Source organism: Furipterus horrens, unplaced genomic scaffold (assembly GCF_987537825.1).
Source record: "Furipterus horrens unplaced genomic scaffold, mFurHor1.1.pri manual_scaffold_6, whole genome shotgun sequence".
Lineage (NCBI taxonomy): Eukaryota > Metazoa > Chordata > Mammalia > Chiroptera > Furipteridae > Furipterus > Furipterus horrens.
Window position 1 is genome coordinate 70,001,731 of NW_028327176.1, and position 14,682 is coordinate 70,016,412.

General features: G+C 39.6%; 1 protein-coding gene across 4 annotated transcripts in view; it reads left to right on the forward strand.

The window, feature by feature from the left end:
• The window catches only part of ANAPC1 (anaphase promoting complex subunit 1), a 98,947-nt gene that overhangs the window by 13,920 nt on the left and 70,345 nt on the right, over positions 1-14,682 (forward strand). For 3 of the 4 annotated variants that reach the window (XM_090281740.1, XM_090281739.1, XM_090281742.1), the window contains exons 8-14: positions 785-930; positions 1,374-1,594; positions 2,524-2,733; positions 5,407-5,502; positions 7,857-7,947; positions 8,038-8,103; positions 14,488-14,622. In XM_090281740.1, the coding sequence (XP_090137866.1) occupies positions 785-930; positions 1,374-1,594; positions 2,524-2,733; positions 5,407-5,502; positions 7,857-7,947; positions 8,038-8,103; positions 14,488-14,622 (965 nt within the window). The remainder of the gene's footprint in view (positions 1-784; positions 931-1,373; positions 1,595-2,523; positions 2,734-5,406; positions 5,503-7,856; positions 7,948-8,037; positions 8,104-14,487; positions 14,623-14,682) is intronic. The other variant, XM_090281741.1, reaches the window with a different exon arrangement.

Here is a 14,682-nt window from a genome sequence, read left to right on the forward strand (position 1 = left end):
CTTATTCATAATGCTAAGTAGGATATAAAACAATGCAATTGATTTTGATTTTGTAAAAACATAAGTATGTGTATAAGTATAAGGGAAAAAACTGGAAGGAATACTCCTTGATGTATTAATAGTGGCTATTTTGAGATGATGGTATTATGAGCAATTTTAATTTTATTTTTTATAAAATACTTATTTTTATAAAATGTATATTTTTATTTTCTAATTCAACTGAGAGGGGAGCATTTAGGATATTATCAAATAGGTACAGAGAAGTCAATTCATGGTACTGTAGAGATAGAACCTAACAAAACTCCCTAGGAAAGCCTTATTTTATATGTGTAATCAGTAAAGTAGAAACAGGTGTACTGTTCAGTACTGTATAAATAGTTATTGTAGAGGACAGATTTCATACAGAAGACGAGAACCAGTAAGGAAGTCAGACGTGGCAGCATAGTTGATTAAAATTGATAAATAATTTCGTTATTGAAGGATTCATGGACCTTTCATCTGTGGCTGATTAGTTTAATGGTGGATCAGCACAAATCTTCACCTTTTAATCGTGTGTTTGTGAATTTGAAACTGGTAACACGGTCATCTTTAATGTATTTTGAAGAATTTGATGCCCAAAGTAAATTTATTAACAACGCAGGGTTAATTAATATATTAATGGATTTTTATGTCTTAATTGGCTTGGTTTCTCTTGATCTGTAGGAATTGTAAGAAGTCTTTTTATAAAGAACAGTGTTGTGAAGTCTATTGTTCAAAACCTGATGATTTCTATTTTATTGTTAAGGTCTTTTTGGTTCACCACGGGTGCAATATGTTGTAGATCATGCGATAAAAATAGTTTTTCTCAACACTGATCCCTCCATTGTAATGACCTACGACACTGTTCAGAATTTGCATTCTGTTTGGGTTCTCCGGAGAGTCAAAGCAGAGGTAAGGATAAAGGGTCGTTAAAACTGAAAACCTTCATATGTTTTGTGAAATAGATTGAGCTTCTTAGGAAAAATGAAAAGATTTGTCTTATTTTATTTTTTTATATGATAGATTTTTTTAATAATTTATTTATTCATTTGTTTGTTTTATTTTTTTATTTTTAGAGAGAGGGTAAAGGAGAAAGAGAGGGAGAGAAACATCACTGTGTGGTTGCCTCTCACTTGCGACCCCAACTGGGGACCTGATGTGTAACATAGTCATGTGCCCTGACTGGGAATCGAACCAGTGGCACTTGGCTCTCAGGCTGATGCTCAATCCACTGAGCCACAGCAGCCAGGGCCCAAGATTTGTCTTTAATAACTTGAATCTACTCTGAATTCTCACAAGGAAATTACCGTTTTCATCTAATTATTACTCTTTTTCCTTTCTTATTTTGACTTAAGGAAGAGAATGCTGTTTTAAAATTCTCTGACCAGGGGGTAACCCCGCAGAGTGCGGCCCCTAGCAGCTCCCTGACAGCACACCTCAGAAGCCTCTCAAAAGGAGATTCCCCCGTGGCCTCGCCTTTCCAGAATTACTCCTCTATCCACAGTCAGAGTCGTTCCGCCTCCTCGCCCAGTCTACACTCCCGCTCTCCTTCTATCTCCAACATGGCGGCACTAAGGTGGGACTTGAGTGTGGAGTGTGTCCTCTTTTACCAGGATAGTGCAAGAAAAAGATCTTTCTCAAAACTTTCTCTTAGTTTTGAGGGATTTAAAATTTCTTTTGCCAGCTCCTGACTATTTTTTAGGGAAGACAGTTGTTATTCTAGTTTCTTTGTAAGACTTTCAGGTCTGCTATGTTACCGTTTTTCAATAAGTCATATTTGGAGGCTGCCTGTGCTTGCCATAAAATTGATTGTCTCCTTTGCATTACCAAGTGGCAGCAGTGACAAATATTGGTTGCAAAAATACTTTGATATTATTTTGTCTTAATTTGCATTAGTTTTTTTTTTCTTTCTGGTTGCCTCTCTTTCTAGCTATTATCTATCTATTGATATAGAAGTACAGTTTTGTTGGTGTGCATATGTGAGTATACAGGAAAAGAGTTTAGGCTTTTAAAAAAAATCTTTATCTGAGGACATGTTCACTGATTTAGAGAGAGAGGAAGGGATGGAGGGAGAGGGAGAGAGAAAGAGAAAGAAACAAACATACTGTGAGAAAGAAACATCGATTGGTTGCCTGCTGTACGTGCTCCAACTGGGGGGTTGAACATCCAACCTTTTGGTGTGTGGGACGATGCTGCAACCAACAGAGCCACCTGGCCAGGGCTAGTTTAGACCTTTTGAATGATACAAATAATTCATTTTGAGGCAGAAAGTGAACTAATTTTCAGTTTTAAAAGGAGGAATTCTAAAAAGAATTGGAACTCTTTAGAATATAGTAAAACACATTAACAAGAAGTAGTTATCCCCTTTTAAGAAATTGTGTTCCTGACTGGGATTGTGCCATGAGTGCTCTCCATACCGAGAAGTGTGGAAGGTGTTCCTGGGAAGTGTGCGATGTCGTCCTGTGTCGTTGTTGTGATGCCCTCTCTCCTCTGTTTATTTCGCAGTCGTGCTCATTCCCCTGCCCTAGGAGTGCACTCTTTCACGGGGGCTCAGAGGTTCAACCTTTCAAGCCATAATCAATCTCCAAGGAGACACAGTATTTCTCATTCTCCAGAAAGTAATTCGAATAGCTCTTTTCTTGCACCAGAAACAGAGCCAATTGTTCCAGAACTTTGTATTGACCATTTATGGACAGAAGCAATTACTAATATAAGGTTTGGAATATATACTTTTATATTCAAAGAAAAATATTGTTAGAAGTCTTAGAAGATACTTGGTATTTTGCTTAAACTTCCTTTTAGTCTATTCAGTTATTAATACCTATAAAAATACATAGACATGTATTAACGCCAGCTTTGTTTCAGTAGAGGACATTAATGATATTAAAGATATCATAAAAATATTTTTTTTTCATTTTTTTTTAATAGTAATAATCGCTCACATTTGAGGTGTTTGATGGTATAGGGAGAAATAACATTTCTGTAGAGTAGGAAACTGGGATTTTATAGCATTTTTAAAAGTGTTTTATTAAGGTTTTTGAGTATTGGTTTTTTTGTTTATTTTTTGGGAAACACAGTTCAGAACTCTGTTCTGTGTTATCTTTCTCTTTTTATGTTCTCCTTAATTATCCATTCATTAATTCAGCCAATACCAGTGTGTGTGCTAGTGGTTGTAGGTTAGCAGGCAAATTAGTCACTCCCCTGTCCTCAGAGAAACATGGAAGGATGGTGGCACAGGAGACACTGCCTGTTCTGCTGGCAGGGCTTTGGGAAGATGGGAGAATGTACAGTAATCAGAGACCATCAGAGCTGAAGTTCAGGAGGATGAGTCTGCGTTATGCTCAGGGAACTGCAGATGCACTCACTTGGCTTGTGCCAGGGGTAGAGAGAGCGAGAGCCTTTTAGGAGGGCTCTTCCCTGTGATGAGAGCTGTAGGTAGGTGCTTTGTGTGCGGGTCTAAACTCAGGGAAAAGAGCAGAGCAAAAAACATGGGAGTTGTGGGCTTAAATGTTGATCAAAGCAAGAGAGGTGGTCGGAATTTAAGGAGTGGGTAGGGGTCAGGTTTTTGGACAGCCTGTGGATGAGCTTGTGGTGGCAGGTGGTCTGGTAACCCTCTGGAACTGCATTGTAATTGTGTGTATGTGTAGTGTGGAGGCTTTTTCCTAAGGACAGAGTTTTCACATTCCTTAGAGTCTCAAAGTGGGTCTGTGACCTCCACATAGTTAAAACCTGGTGGTGTAGAATCAGAAGAGGGCTAGGGACTGAAGTCTTAGAAACTTAAAAGTTGGGTGGTGAAAAGAGAAAAGAGACCAAGTGCAAAGAGGCAAAGCAAGAGAGGTTCAGCGGGAGAAGCAGCAGGAGAGAAATGTCATGGAGCCCAGGAAAAAAGACACTTTCACAAAGAAAATGCCCGTATTGCCAGGTGCTGGTGAAGTGTGGCATCAGAGGTGAGCTCAGAGAGGAGGTACGTGGAGTGCGGTGAGTTCACCGGTGGCCTTGGCCAGAATACTTGGGAAGCAGAGTGGTGGAGTGGAGTGGGATAGAGGAAGTAAATGGGGCTGAGGAAGTGAATGTGGACATAGTCTGTCTCAAGGAGTTTGCCTTTGAAGGGGGGTGAGGATACACAGCTAGCCAGATGGAGGCTATGGATCAGGGGGGAGTTTTGCTTATGCTGACATGTTTAAAGAAAATTCATGGTCATGACTAAATACCTCAGTGGGTGTCTCTAAAAAGCAAGGGTATTTCCTTACCCGAACACAAAACCTTTGTTACACCCAGCCAATTAACACTAAGTCTTTCATATTATCTAATATTCAGTCCATCTTTATATTTGCAGGCTTTCATCTTAATATGAGAGAATAGGTTTCTTTAAAAAAAAAAAAAGATTTTATTTATTTTTAGAGAGAGGGAAAGGGAGGGAGAAAGACAGGGAGAGGGAACATTCATCAGTTGCCTCTCATACACGCAGCACCTGGAACTGAACCCACAACCCAGGTGCATGCCCTGACTCGGAATCAAACTGGTGACCTTTGGCTTTGCAGTATGACCCTGAACCAACTGAGCCACAGCCATCAGGGTGAGAGTGTAGGTTTTAAGGAATGTACCCAAAAGAGGGAAAGTGTTGAAAATACAGAGAAGAGGAAATGATGGTGGACAAGGAACCAGCAAGGATCAAAATCGGTGAGATTAGCCTGGGGAGAAAGAAGGTCGTGTTTATTAGACACAGAGACAGGGTGCTGAACCTCCTCCTGTCTGGGAGACAGAAGGCAAATGCCTGTTCTTAGAGGAGGGGTTAGAGGGTAGGTTGTTGAAGTAGCTTGTCTGTTTTTGTTCCTCATGTTAAATAAAAAAATTCCTACCTTTAATGACCTTATTGGTAAGTTGCATATATTGCAGATCCCTGTTTTACGCCTTTTTGGTCTTCTGCACCACTTTAGGAAGAAATCTTTGGGAATTAGAAGTACGGATTGAAAGAGTAAGGAAATGGAACCTAATGGGAGAGAGAGAGAGAGAGAGAGAGAGAGAAGAGATAGGAGGGGGCATGTTATAAAGCGTAGGACACCTTCAGACATTGAAAGAATAGGAATTCAGCTTTGCATTTACTTTAGCAGTAGTTGATTTGCATAATATGGAAATAAAAACCTCATTGGTGTTGATTAAATTTATTGTGATTTCCCCCAAAAAGCTGTGGAGTGGACTCAATCAAAGAGCTGAAAGAAATCTCAGAGATCATGAAATTCAAATCCTAGAAGTGGTTTTGGGTCTTCAAGGTTATTGGTTGGCCCATGTAGTTTTTAGATTTGTAGAATATTTTCAAAGACTTAATAGTTAGCATGGTATATTTTTGAACCGATGCTGACAGTTACTTCATTAATATATCTGTTGCAGAGAGAAAAATTCACAGGCCTCAAAAGTGTTCATTACATCTGACCTGTGTGGGCAGAAGTTCTTGTGCTTTTTAGTAGAGTCCCAGCTCCAGTTACGGTAAGTGCATATTCCTAGTGATTCTGTGTAAGTTACTGTGTAAATAACTGTCCCTGTGTGACGCTGGACTCTAGTGAGCAGCTTGGGCATGGGGGCTCCTCAGCAGCCTGGCCAAAACTTTCTTAGAACTGTGTTGCATGCAGTCTAGGGCCCTTCTTGCCCAATCGCTCTCTCCCTTTATAGGTGTCAGACTTGCATTATGGTATGAAGGCCTCCCCCCTCCTCCTTCTGATTCCTTCCCTTTATCCTTCAGTGTGTTGTTCCCTTAAACGCTTACAAGTTGAAAAAAACCATTATTGAAATAATTTATATACCATAAAGTTAACATGTTTAAATGTACAATTAAATGAATTTTAGCAAATTTACAGAGTTGTGTAGCCATCACCACAATCCAGTTTAAAGTATTTCTCTCATCTTGAAAAAACTTCTTATGCTTGATTTGCAGTCAGTCCCGTTCACACTCCTAAACTTGGGCAACTGCTCTGTAGGCTTTTGGTCTTTGTGGATTTGCCTTACCAGGACATTTTATAGAATCTTACGAAATGTAGTTTTCTGTGGCTAGCTTCTTTCACAGCATAATGTTTGTTAGAACCCACCATGTCATAACACGTGTGAGTGTTTTATTCCTATTCTGTTCTTTGGTCCATTGTATAGATGCACCATGTATGGTTTATCTCATAAGTTGATGGACATTTGGTCTGTTTTCACTTTTTGACCATTGTTAGGTATGGTGCTATGAATATTGGAGCTAAAGTCTTTGTGTAGACACACAGGATTTCTTTTTCCTTGTGTAGATTCCTAGGAGTGGAATTGTTGGGTCAATAGTAAAATCATTTTAACTTTTTAAGAAATTGCCAAACTGTTTCCAAATAGGCTGCATCATTTTACATTGCCACCAGCCACGTTTGAGGGTTATAGTTTCTCCTTGACAAGATTGGGTATTGTCAGTCTCTGATTTTAGTGATTCTAGTGAGTGAAAAGTGTTTTTACTTTATACTATTTTTTAATTGTATTGGGTTGGCCAAAAAGTTCATTTAGTTTTTTTCCATAAAATAAAGGGCACATTTTTACTTTTCACCAATTACTTATTGATTTGGCTATTTTGAGTATGTTGGCTATCTCCTGCTATTGGCTTCTAGTGAGTAGAGGCTAGGGGTGCTGCTAAGCATCTTCCGATGCATAAGACATCCCACAGCAAAGAATTATTTGGCCAAAATGTCAATAGTACCAAGAAACTTCACAAACCACTTTTGACACATTCGATACTTGTAGCACCTTCTCCATACACAGCACAAATCACTTTTTGCGTTGCATTTGCATTTTTATCTTTCTTGAGGTAATAAAGCATAATATGCCACACATACTGTGTATTTTCTTCCGTCTTTAGTATTAAAATGACTACACAAAAATTCACCTATTTTGATAAGTTTTCTTTAAATGTATGCTGATGTGACTGCTGTCGAAATACAGTCTAAAAAATTGTTTGAATGAAGTTAAAGACAAGTAACTGAGCACTACTAGAACCATTGTACAGCAAAAATTAAATGGACTTTTTGACCAACCCAACATTTTATTCCTCATTCGAGAATATGTTGATTGATTTTTAGAGAGAGAGGAAAGGGGAGAGAGAAAGAGTGACAGACATCAGTCTGAGAGAGAAATGTCAGTATCAAACCTGCGACCTTCTGATGTCCTGGATGATGCAATTGAGCTACCCAGCCAGGGCGAGAAGTGTTTTTAATTGCATTTCCCTACTGATTTATGATTTTGGGCATCTTTTCATGTGCTTAATAGCCATTTATTTATTTACCTTTTTAGGTGAAATTTATATTCATGTCCTTTGACCATTTACTTACCATTTTACTTTGAAATAATTGTAAATCACAGGGAGTTACAAAATAGTAGAGTGGTCCTGTGTACCCTGCTCTCTTTGTCTCATCGGTGATCAAAACTAGGGAGTTGGCATCAGTATAATTCACAGACCTTATTTAGTTTTCGTGAGTTTTACATGGATGTGTGTATGTGTATGTGTGATTGCAGGAAGTTTTCTCACGTGTGTAGATTTGTGCAGGCACCACAGTCAAGGTACAGAACTTCTTTATTATCTCAGAGATCTCTGTTGTGCTTCTTTGAAGTCACATACACCATTCCCACCCATCCCCATCCCTAACCTGTGACAACCACTAATCTATTCCCCATTTCTACAGTTTTGTCATTTAAAATTGTTATATAAATGGATTCATACAGTACATAAACTTTTGAGATGGGCTTTTTCCAGTCAACATTTCCCCTTAAGAATAGTACAGGTTGTTGCATGTGTCAATACTTTGTGTTTTCTTAAATTTAATATTTAGCTGTGTAAAGTTTCAAGAGAGTAATGATAAGACCCAACTCATCTTCGGCTCCATCACCAACATACAGGCAAAGGATGCAGCACCAGTGGAGGTAAACGCAGGCACTTTTCTTAAGAAATTGAAACTCATTATGCTTTGTAATTTGCACAGATTGGAAAATAAAATTCGTGTCCTTTTTTAGAAGATAGATACCATGCTGGTCCTGGAAAGCAGTGGAAACCTGGTGCTTTACACAGGAGTGGTTCGGGTAAGTAATAAGTAGCCTTTTGTGCTTTTGTAGGGCTGCCTCAGTATGATTTTGTAATGTTACTTTAGTTGATATTTAACATTTGTTACCTCCTGTCTGTAGGATTTGGCAGAAGATTTTCCTAGGAATTGGTTGAAGTCTCCAATTTAGGATGGTCCTAAGTTGGAGGTCTAGGACTCGTTGCCATTAGGTGAATTGGCACTAGGAACTTTGCAGAGATAGGAACCTTTTTAGAGAGTATAGGCAGATTATTTTTAGAAAAAAGTTAAGCTGGAATTTTTCAAAGAATGTAGTTTTGAAATTGATATATGGGTAGCTTTGTTAAGTCTGAAACTTTTCGTCAAGTTTCATTATTACTGGATGTGTAATATGTATGCTGGATCCTTTATCAGTTATGAAATTTACCTATGAATAATGTAAATTTTACAAATTTAAATTATAAAATTTCAATACATATAAACAGTTTGAAGAATAATGATGTGAACATTTATATAAGCTTGACCCAGGTTAAGAAATAGGGTGCTGCCAGTATCGTTATAACCTCTGGGCATTCTTTCCTGATTGTTTTTTCATCTCCCCGCTTTCCCCAGATAAGACACTATCCTGAGTTTTGCAATAAATTAGTCCTTTGTTTTTATTATTTCTTGTTTTGCAGTTATGTATGTGTCACTAAAGAGTGAATTAAATTTCCTTTCTTTGAATTTTTATATAAAGGAAACCATACTATATACTCTTTTCTGACCTGATTATTTTGCTCAACATTGTACTATTTTTAGATTTATCTATGTCAATGTGTAGCTGTTGTTTCCTCATTTACTGTTACATAGTATCCTATTATATAATGATACCAAAACATATACTAGTTTACCAGTTACTAGGGTTGTCTGTGTTGTTACTGCTGTTCTAGTAAACGCTTAAAAAAAGTCGTTATATATATGTCCCCTAGCCTTTCCAGTATATGCGTATTCACCTTAGCCATGTGGTACCAAATTGTTTTCCAAAGTATAGGTTGTACCAGTTTACAACATCTCTCCCCACTCCTGGTCTCCAACAGTGTATGAGAGTTCTGAATACTTTTTGCATTCCTACTAATCCACAGTTTTATTCGGTTTTGCTCTCGCCATCCTCCCACGACCACCCATCCCTGAATTGGTGCCTCATTTATAGCCAGGTGAGAACCGAAGTCTAAGCACCCTACTTGGCTTTGCTGACCTGACTGAGAGGTGGGACCCAGTTCTCCATGGTGTTTGTCTGGAGTAGGTTGGTTATTGTCCAAAAGCTTTCTTTCTTGTTAGGCTGTCCATTTCCTGATTCTTTACTCAGGGAGAGCAGGATTTCTTGGGCCTATTTTTTTTTTTTTTTGTTTGCTCCCATCATGAGATTGTGCCTCAACTTCTGTGCTACCCAGAGGTCAGTCTGAGACATGAATGTTGTTTCAGAGCAGTGTTTAGTTCTCAGATCTTTTACTGTGTCCCTGTTGGTCAGTTTTACACATGGGACACTCAGGCCTGCCCAGGATTTCATACACATACTTAGAAAATCCTTTTCTCTATTCTCCCTCACCCCCATATCTCCCATCACTCCCTAGTAGGGACAGAGAGGAGTTACTGCCTTGTTACTGTGGGGGTAGAATACAGTGCAGGAGGGGGGAGGGAGGGTATTGCCTTATTGCAGAGCAAGGATGAAAGCCAGTGCTCCTGCCCCTGCATAGTGGCTGCACAGTGCTGGGAGGGGGAGGGGCTGTCTCATGGCACAAGCAGGGCTCTCTCCATAGTCCGCAGTTGCAGTGCCTGATGAGGAGGGGACATGAACCTAAGTTACTGCAGAGCAGGCCTGTAAGGTAGGCCTGGCTCACAGCCTCTGTGCTGAGGGAGGGTGAAACTTAATCCTCACAGGTGAAAGGTAGTCTCCAGACCACAGTTCTTGATGAGAAGGAGGCCACTGAGTGCAATGGCTTTTTCCTAGTGTTTGCCTGGAATGGGGCAGGTATGGGGAAAATGGTTCTGTCCTGCTTGGTCACTGTTTTTCCAGCACTTTGGCTAGAAAGAGTTAAGGTTTTCATGGGGACCCCCTTTGGTCTGCGCCTGTGGGCATTTCTGGGTTGAAGGCTCCTAAAGAGCCCAAAACCTGATTTTGTAAAGAGTTTAAGAAAAGTAGAAACCTAGAGATTTCATCATAGGTTACTCCTGGCTCTCAGATCCCTAGTCAGTCAGTTTTCCTTCCTCACCTTTCAGAGTCTTCTGTTGCATTCAAATTTCACACAGAGTTTCTTTTTTTTTTTTTTTTTTGTAGTAATTAGTGGGAGGAATAGTCTGAAATGTGCTTTCTCCATATTTTCAAGCTGGAGATCTCTCATAGCTTTTTTAAAAGGTGGGACTAACGTAAGTTTACAGATATTCATATGGAAAAATAATATAATAAATATAAGAATAAACTGCTTTACATATTCATAACTGTAAATGTATTTTTGCCTCACCCTGTATGCATTAATTTTCAGTCTCATTTTGTTTTCTAATCCTGTGGGTTTTATTTGGGCAACTTTTGTAATTTTATTAGTTTCTGGGAAGTATATTGACATAAATATGTATATTGTTAGAATTTCTTTTTAATTTTGATTATTTCCTTGTAGTCTTATCAAGAGTTCTCAGCCGTATGGATGTGAGTTTTTGCTGTGTTTTCCTGAGCGCCCTGTTGATGGCTGAGACAAGGGGTGGTTAGCACGGCTTGTCAGCTGACCCTTTAAGTGGTCAGTGAAGAATTTATTTGATATAAATACTTTTTTGAGGAAGAAGTATTTGAGAGTTTATGACAGAAGACAGATAGTGGGCTAGAGAGCACAGCTTGAATTACATTGGATTCAATTTCTTAAGCGTTACTCAACCTCATTTTTTTCAGCCCTTTACAAATAATTGGTGTTATCTCTTTGCCTGGAGATTTAGTTAGCAAGTCTGCTACTTATAGTTTCCGACAGCTTAGTGTTCCTGCTGCCTTTACCACCAATAAGGTAAAATACATTGTATATGGAATTTTATATAACGTCTTGACTATATTAACATTACTCCCTTTCATGAAAAAAAAAAAAATTCCCAGTAATGAAGAGGGGTTGGACCAAGAGAAATTACAGTAGTCCTTCTCTATATCGCAGTTCATTTATCGCGGCCTCACTGTATCGCGTCTTTTTCGCTATATCGCGGCATTTTGCGGTACTGTATACGTATGTTGTTAAAGTTACGTAGGTTTAAGAGTGTAGAACATGTTTAAGAACATAAGTAGTGTTTATAAAAGTGTGGAAAAGGTTAATAAGGGAGTGGGAAGGTTAATAAGGGACTGGGAACGGTTTATAAGTGTGTGGGAAGGGTTTATAAAGTCTTAAAATATATATAAATACTAAAATAAAGGGAAGGTTCCTACTTGGCGGATTTTCACCTATCACAGGGGGGGGTCTAGAACATAATACCCGCGATAAGTGAGGGAATACTGTATATCAAGGTATTTGTAGTTAGATGGAGGAATTTTTTTTAAAATTTAAATTAAATTATATTTTATTGTATATGCTATTACAGTTGTCCCAATTTTTCCCCCTTTGCCCCCCCTCCACCCAGACCCCCCACTCCCTTAGGCAATCCACATGCCCGTTGTGCATGTCCATGGGTCATGCATATATATTCTTTGGCTACGGTATTTCCTATGCTGTACTTTACATCCCCATAACTATTCTGCAGCTACTAATTTGTACTTCTTAATCCCTTTACCTTTTTTGCCCATCCCTCCAGATCCCCATCCCATCTGGCAGCCATCAAAATGTTCTATGATTGTTTCTGCTCTGTTTGTTTGTTTTGTCTTGTTTTTATTCAGTTATGATAGATATGTATTTATTGCCATTTTATTGTTCATATTTTTGATTTTTTTTTTTATAAAGAAGACCCTTTAATGTTTCATATAATACTGGTTTGGTGGTGATGAACTAACTCCTTTTGCTTTTTCTTGTCTGGGAAGTTCTTTATCTATTCTTTGATTCTAAATGATAGCTTTGCTGGGTAGAGTAATCTTCATTGTAGGTCCTTGCTTTTCATCACTTTGAATATTTTTTGCTAGTCCTTTCTTGCCTGCAAAGTTTCTTTTGAGAACTTAGCTGACAGTTTTACAGGAGCTCCCTTGTAGGCAACTAACTGCTTTTCTCTTGCTACTTTGAAGTCTTTCCTTGCCTTTAACCATTTGCATTTTAATTATGATTTGTCTTTGTGGGGGTCTCTTTGGGTTCATCTTGTTAGGGACTCTTTGTGCTTCCTGGACTTGTATGTCTATTTCCTTCACTAAGTTAGGGAAGTTTCCTGTTATTATTTTTTCAAATAGGTTTTCAATATCTTGCGCTCTCTCTCCTCCTTCTGGCAACACCATGATGTGAATGTTGGCACGCTTGAAGTTGTCCGAGAGGCTCCTCACACTATCCTCATTTTTCTGAATTCCTTTTTCTTCTTGCTGTTCTGATTGGGTGTTTTTTGCTTTCTTATGTTTCAAATTGCTGATTTGCTTCTCAGCTTTATCCACTGTATTGTTGATTTCCTGTAAATTGTTCTTTATTTCAGTTAGTGTATCCTTCAGTTCTGACTGGTTCTTTTTTATGGTTTCTATGTCCTTTTTTATGCTGTTGAAATTCTCTGAGTTCATCTGCTTTTTTTGTAAGTTCATTGAACATACTTACAACCAGTATTTTGAACTCTGCATCTAGTAAATTGCTTGTCTCCATTTTGTTTAGTTCTTTCTGGAATTTTATTCTGTTCTTTAATTTGGGCCATGTTTTTATCTCCTCATTTTGGTAGCCTCCCTGTGTTTGTTTCTATGTATTAGGTAGAGCTGCTATGACTACCTGTCTTGGTACTGTGGCCTTATTTCACAGGTGTCCTGCAGTGTCCAGTGACACAGCTTCTCTTGTCACCTAGGCTGGATACTCGAGGTGCACCCTCCGTGTAGGCTGAGTACACCCTCCTCCTGTAGTTGAGCCAATGGTAGGGAATTACTCAGGCCTGTCAGCTGCAAGGGCTGGTGGACCACTGACTATCAGTCTCTGACCACGGTGGAGGATTAGCTGTGCAAGGGCCCATGCGACAGAGCAGGACTTACTCTAGCAGGGCTCTGATGCCCACTGAGTCTGCCCCTTGAGTGTGTCTCTGTGGAAGTTGTTGGGTAATGGTGCTCTGACATGGTCTGTAGCTATCTACTAGGTGCACAGGCTCTGGGGCCTCCCAAGGGGTGCAGACCAAGGTCGGCCACGGCCTTGTGCTGTCACTGCCTGTGTGCTGTTCAGGGACACCCAGCATAAGCTACAGAGTGATATGGCTGCTACTTGTGCTGGACTTGGAGGTGCCCAAGCAAGGCCAAGTTGTAAACCAAGGCCAGCTCCTGCTAGGTCCAGGCCTGGGGCCACTTAGCAAGAGGTTCAGGGCTTGCTGAGGCCAGAGGCTGTTTGTTGGAGAAAATTTAGAAAATCTCAAGCATGAGCCAAGACAAGCCATTAGTATGGAAAAATACTGGAAATAGCTTGGGTGGTCCCAAAATTGGGTCGTTCAAAGCCTCAAGGAATCAACAGGGTGGGTCAAACAGTGTGAACCAGATTGATGGAGTCTCAGATACAGTGCCTGCAGATACTGTTGAGGGAGTGCTCAGAAAAGGAACAGTGGCTTCTGCCAGCACCTCTTTCTGGGAGAAAGCTGCCCCTCCCCCCAGCTCTTACCCTGATGCCAGATACTTCAGTTCCTTCCCATATGTCTTTCAGACTGCCGCCCTGCACTGGAGCTCAGTAGGAGTGAGTCGGAATAAGTCTGTGTGCAGGCCCTTTGAGAGGAAGTGCCTGGGACTCTAGCAGTTTCTGTCTCCCATTGACTCAACCCCCAGAAGTTAGGGGGACTTACCTTCCTAGTACTGGAACCTTGGGCTGGGGAACCTGTTGTGGAGCTGGGGTCCTTGACTCCTGAGATATCCCTCTGATTTTGATCCACCACACATAGTAGTGGGACCAGCCTGTTCTGTGAGTTCACCCCTTCTCCCAGTCTCGATGTGGTTTCTTTTTTAATTCTGTAGTTGTCAGACTTCCATTCAGCTCAGTTTCTTGTGGTTCAGAATAATGGTTGTTCTGTAGTTTAGCTGTAATTTTGATGTGGTTCTGCAAGGAGGTGAGCCATGTTTACCTATGCCACCATCTTGACCAGAAGTCAGATGGAGGAATTTGATGAATTACTAAAATTTTTATTTATTTTTTTTAGTTGTGTTTGATGGGCATAAAATTTGAAATATTAAAAGAAATATATTCTTACATGCCATAACATTTTACTTAAGAATATGATACTTTAAAGTCAAACTTTTTTCACATTTTTTTATTGCTAAAAGGTGGGAAAGGTGTTTATTCCTGGACTGCCAGCTCCTTCCCTGACTGTATCCAACCCGATGCCTCGGCCCAGCACTCCACTTGACAACGTTAACACTCCTATGCCTCTGAGTAAATTACTTGGATCCTTGGATGAGGTGAGCAAGGAATTAGGTGTCAAAAAGTAATAGTGTTTTAAAGAAGTTTGGTTCTTTCCA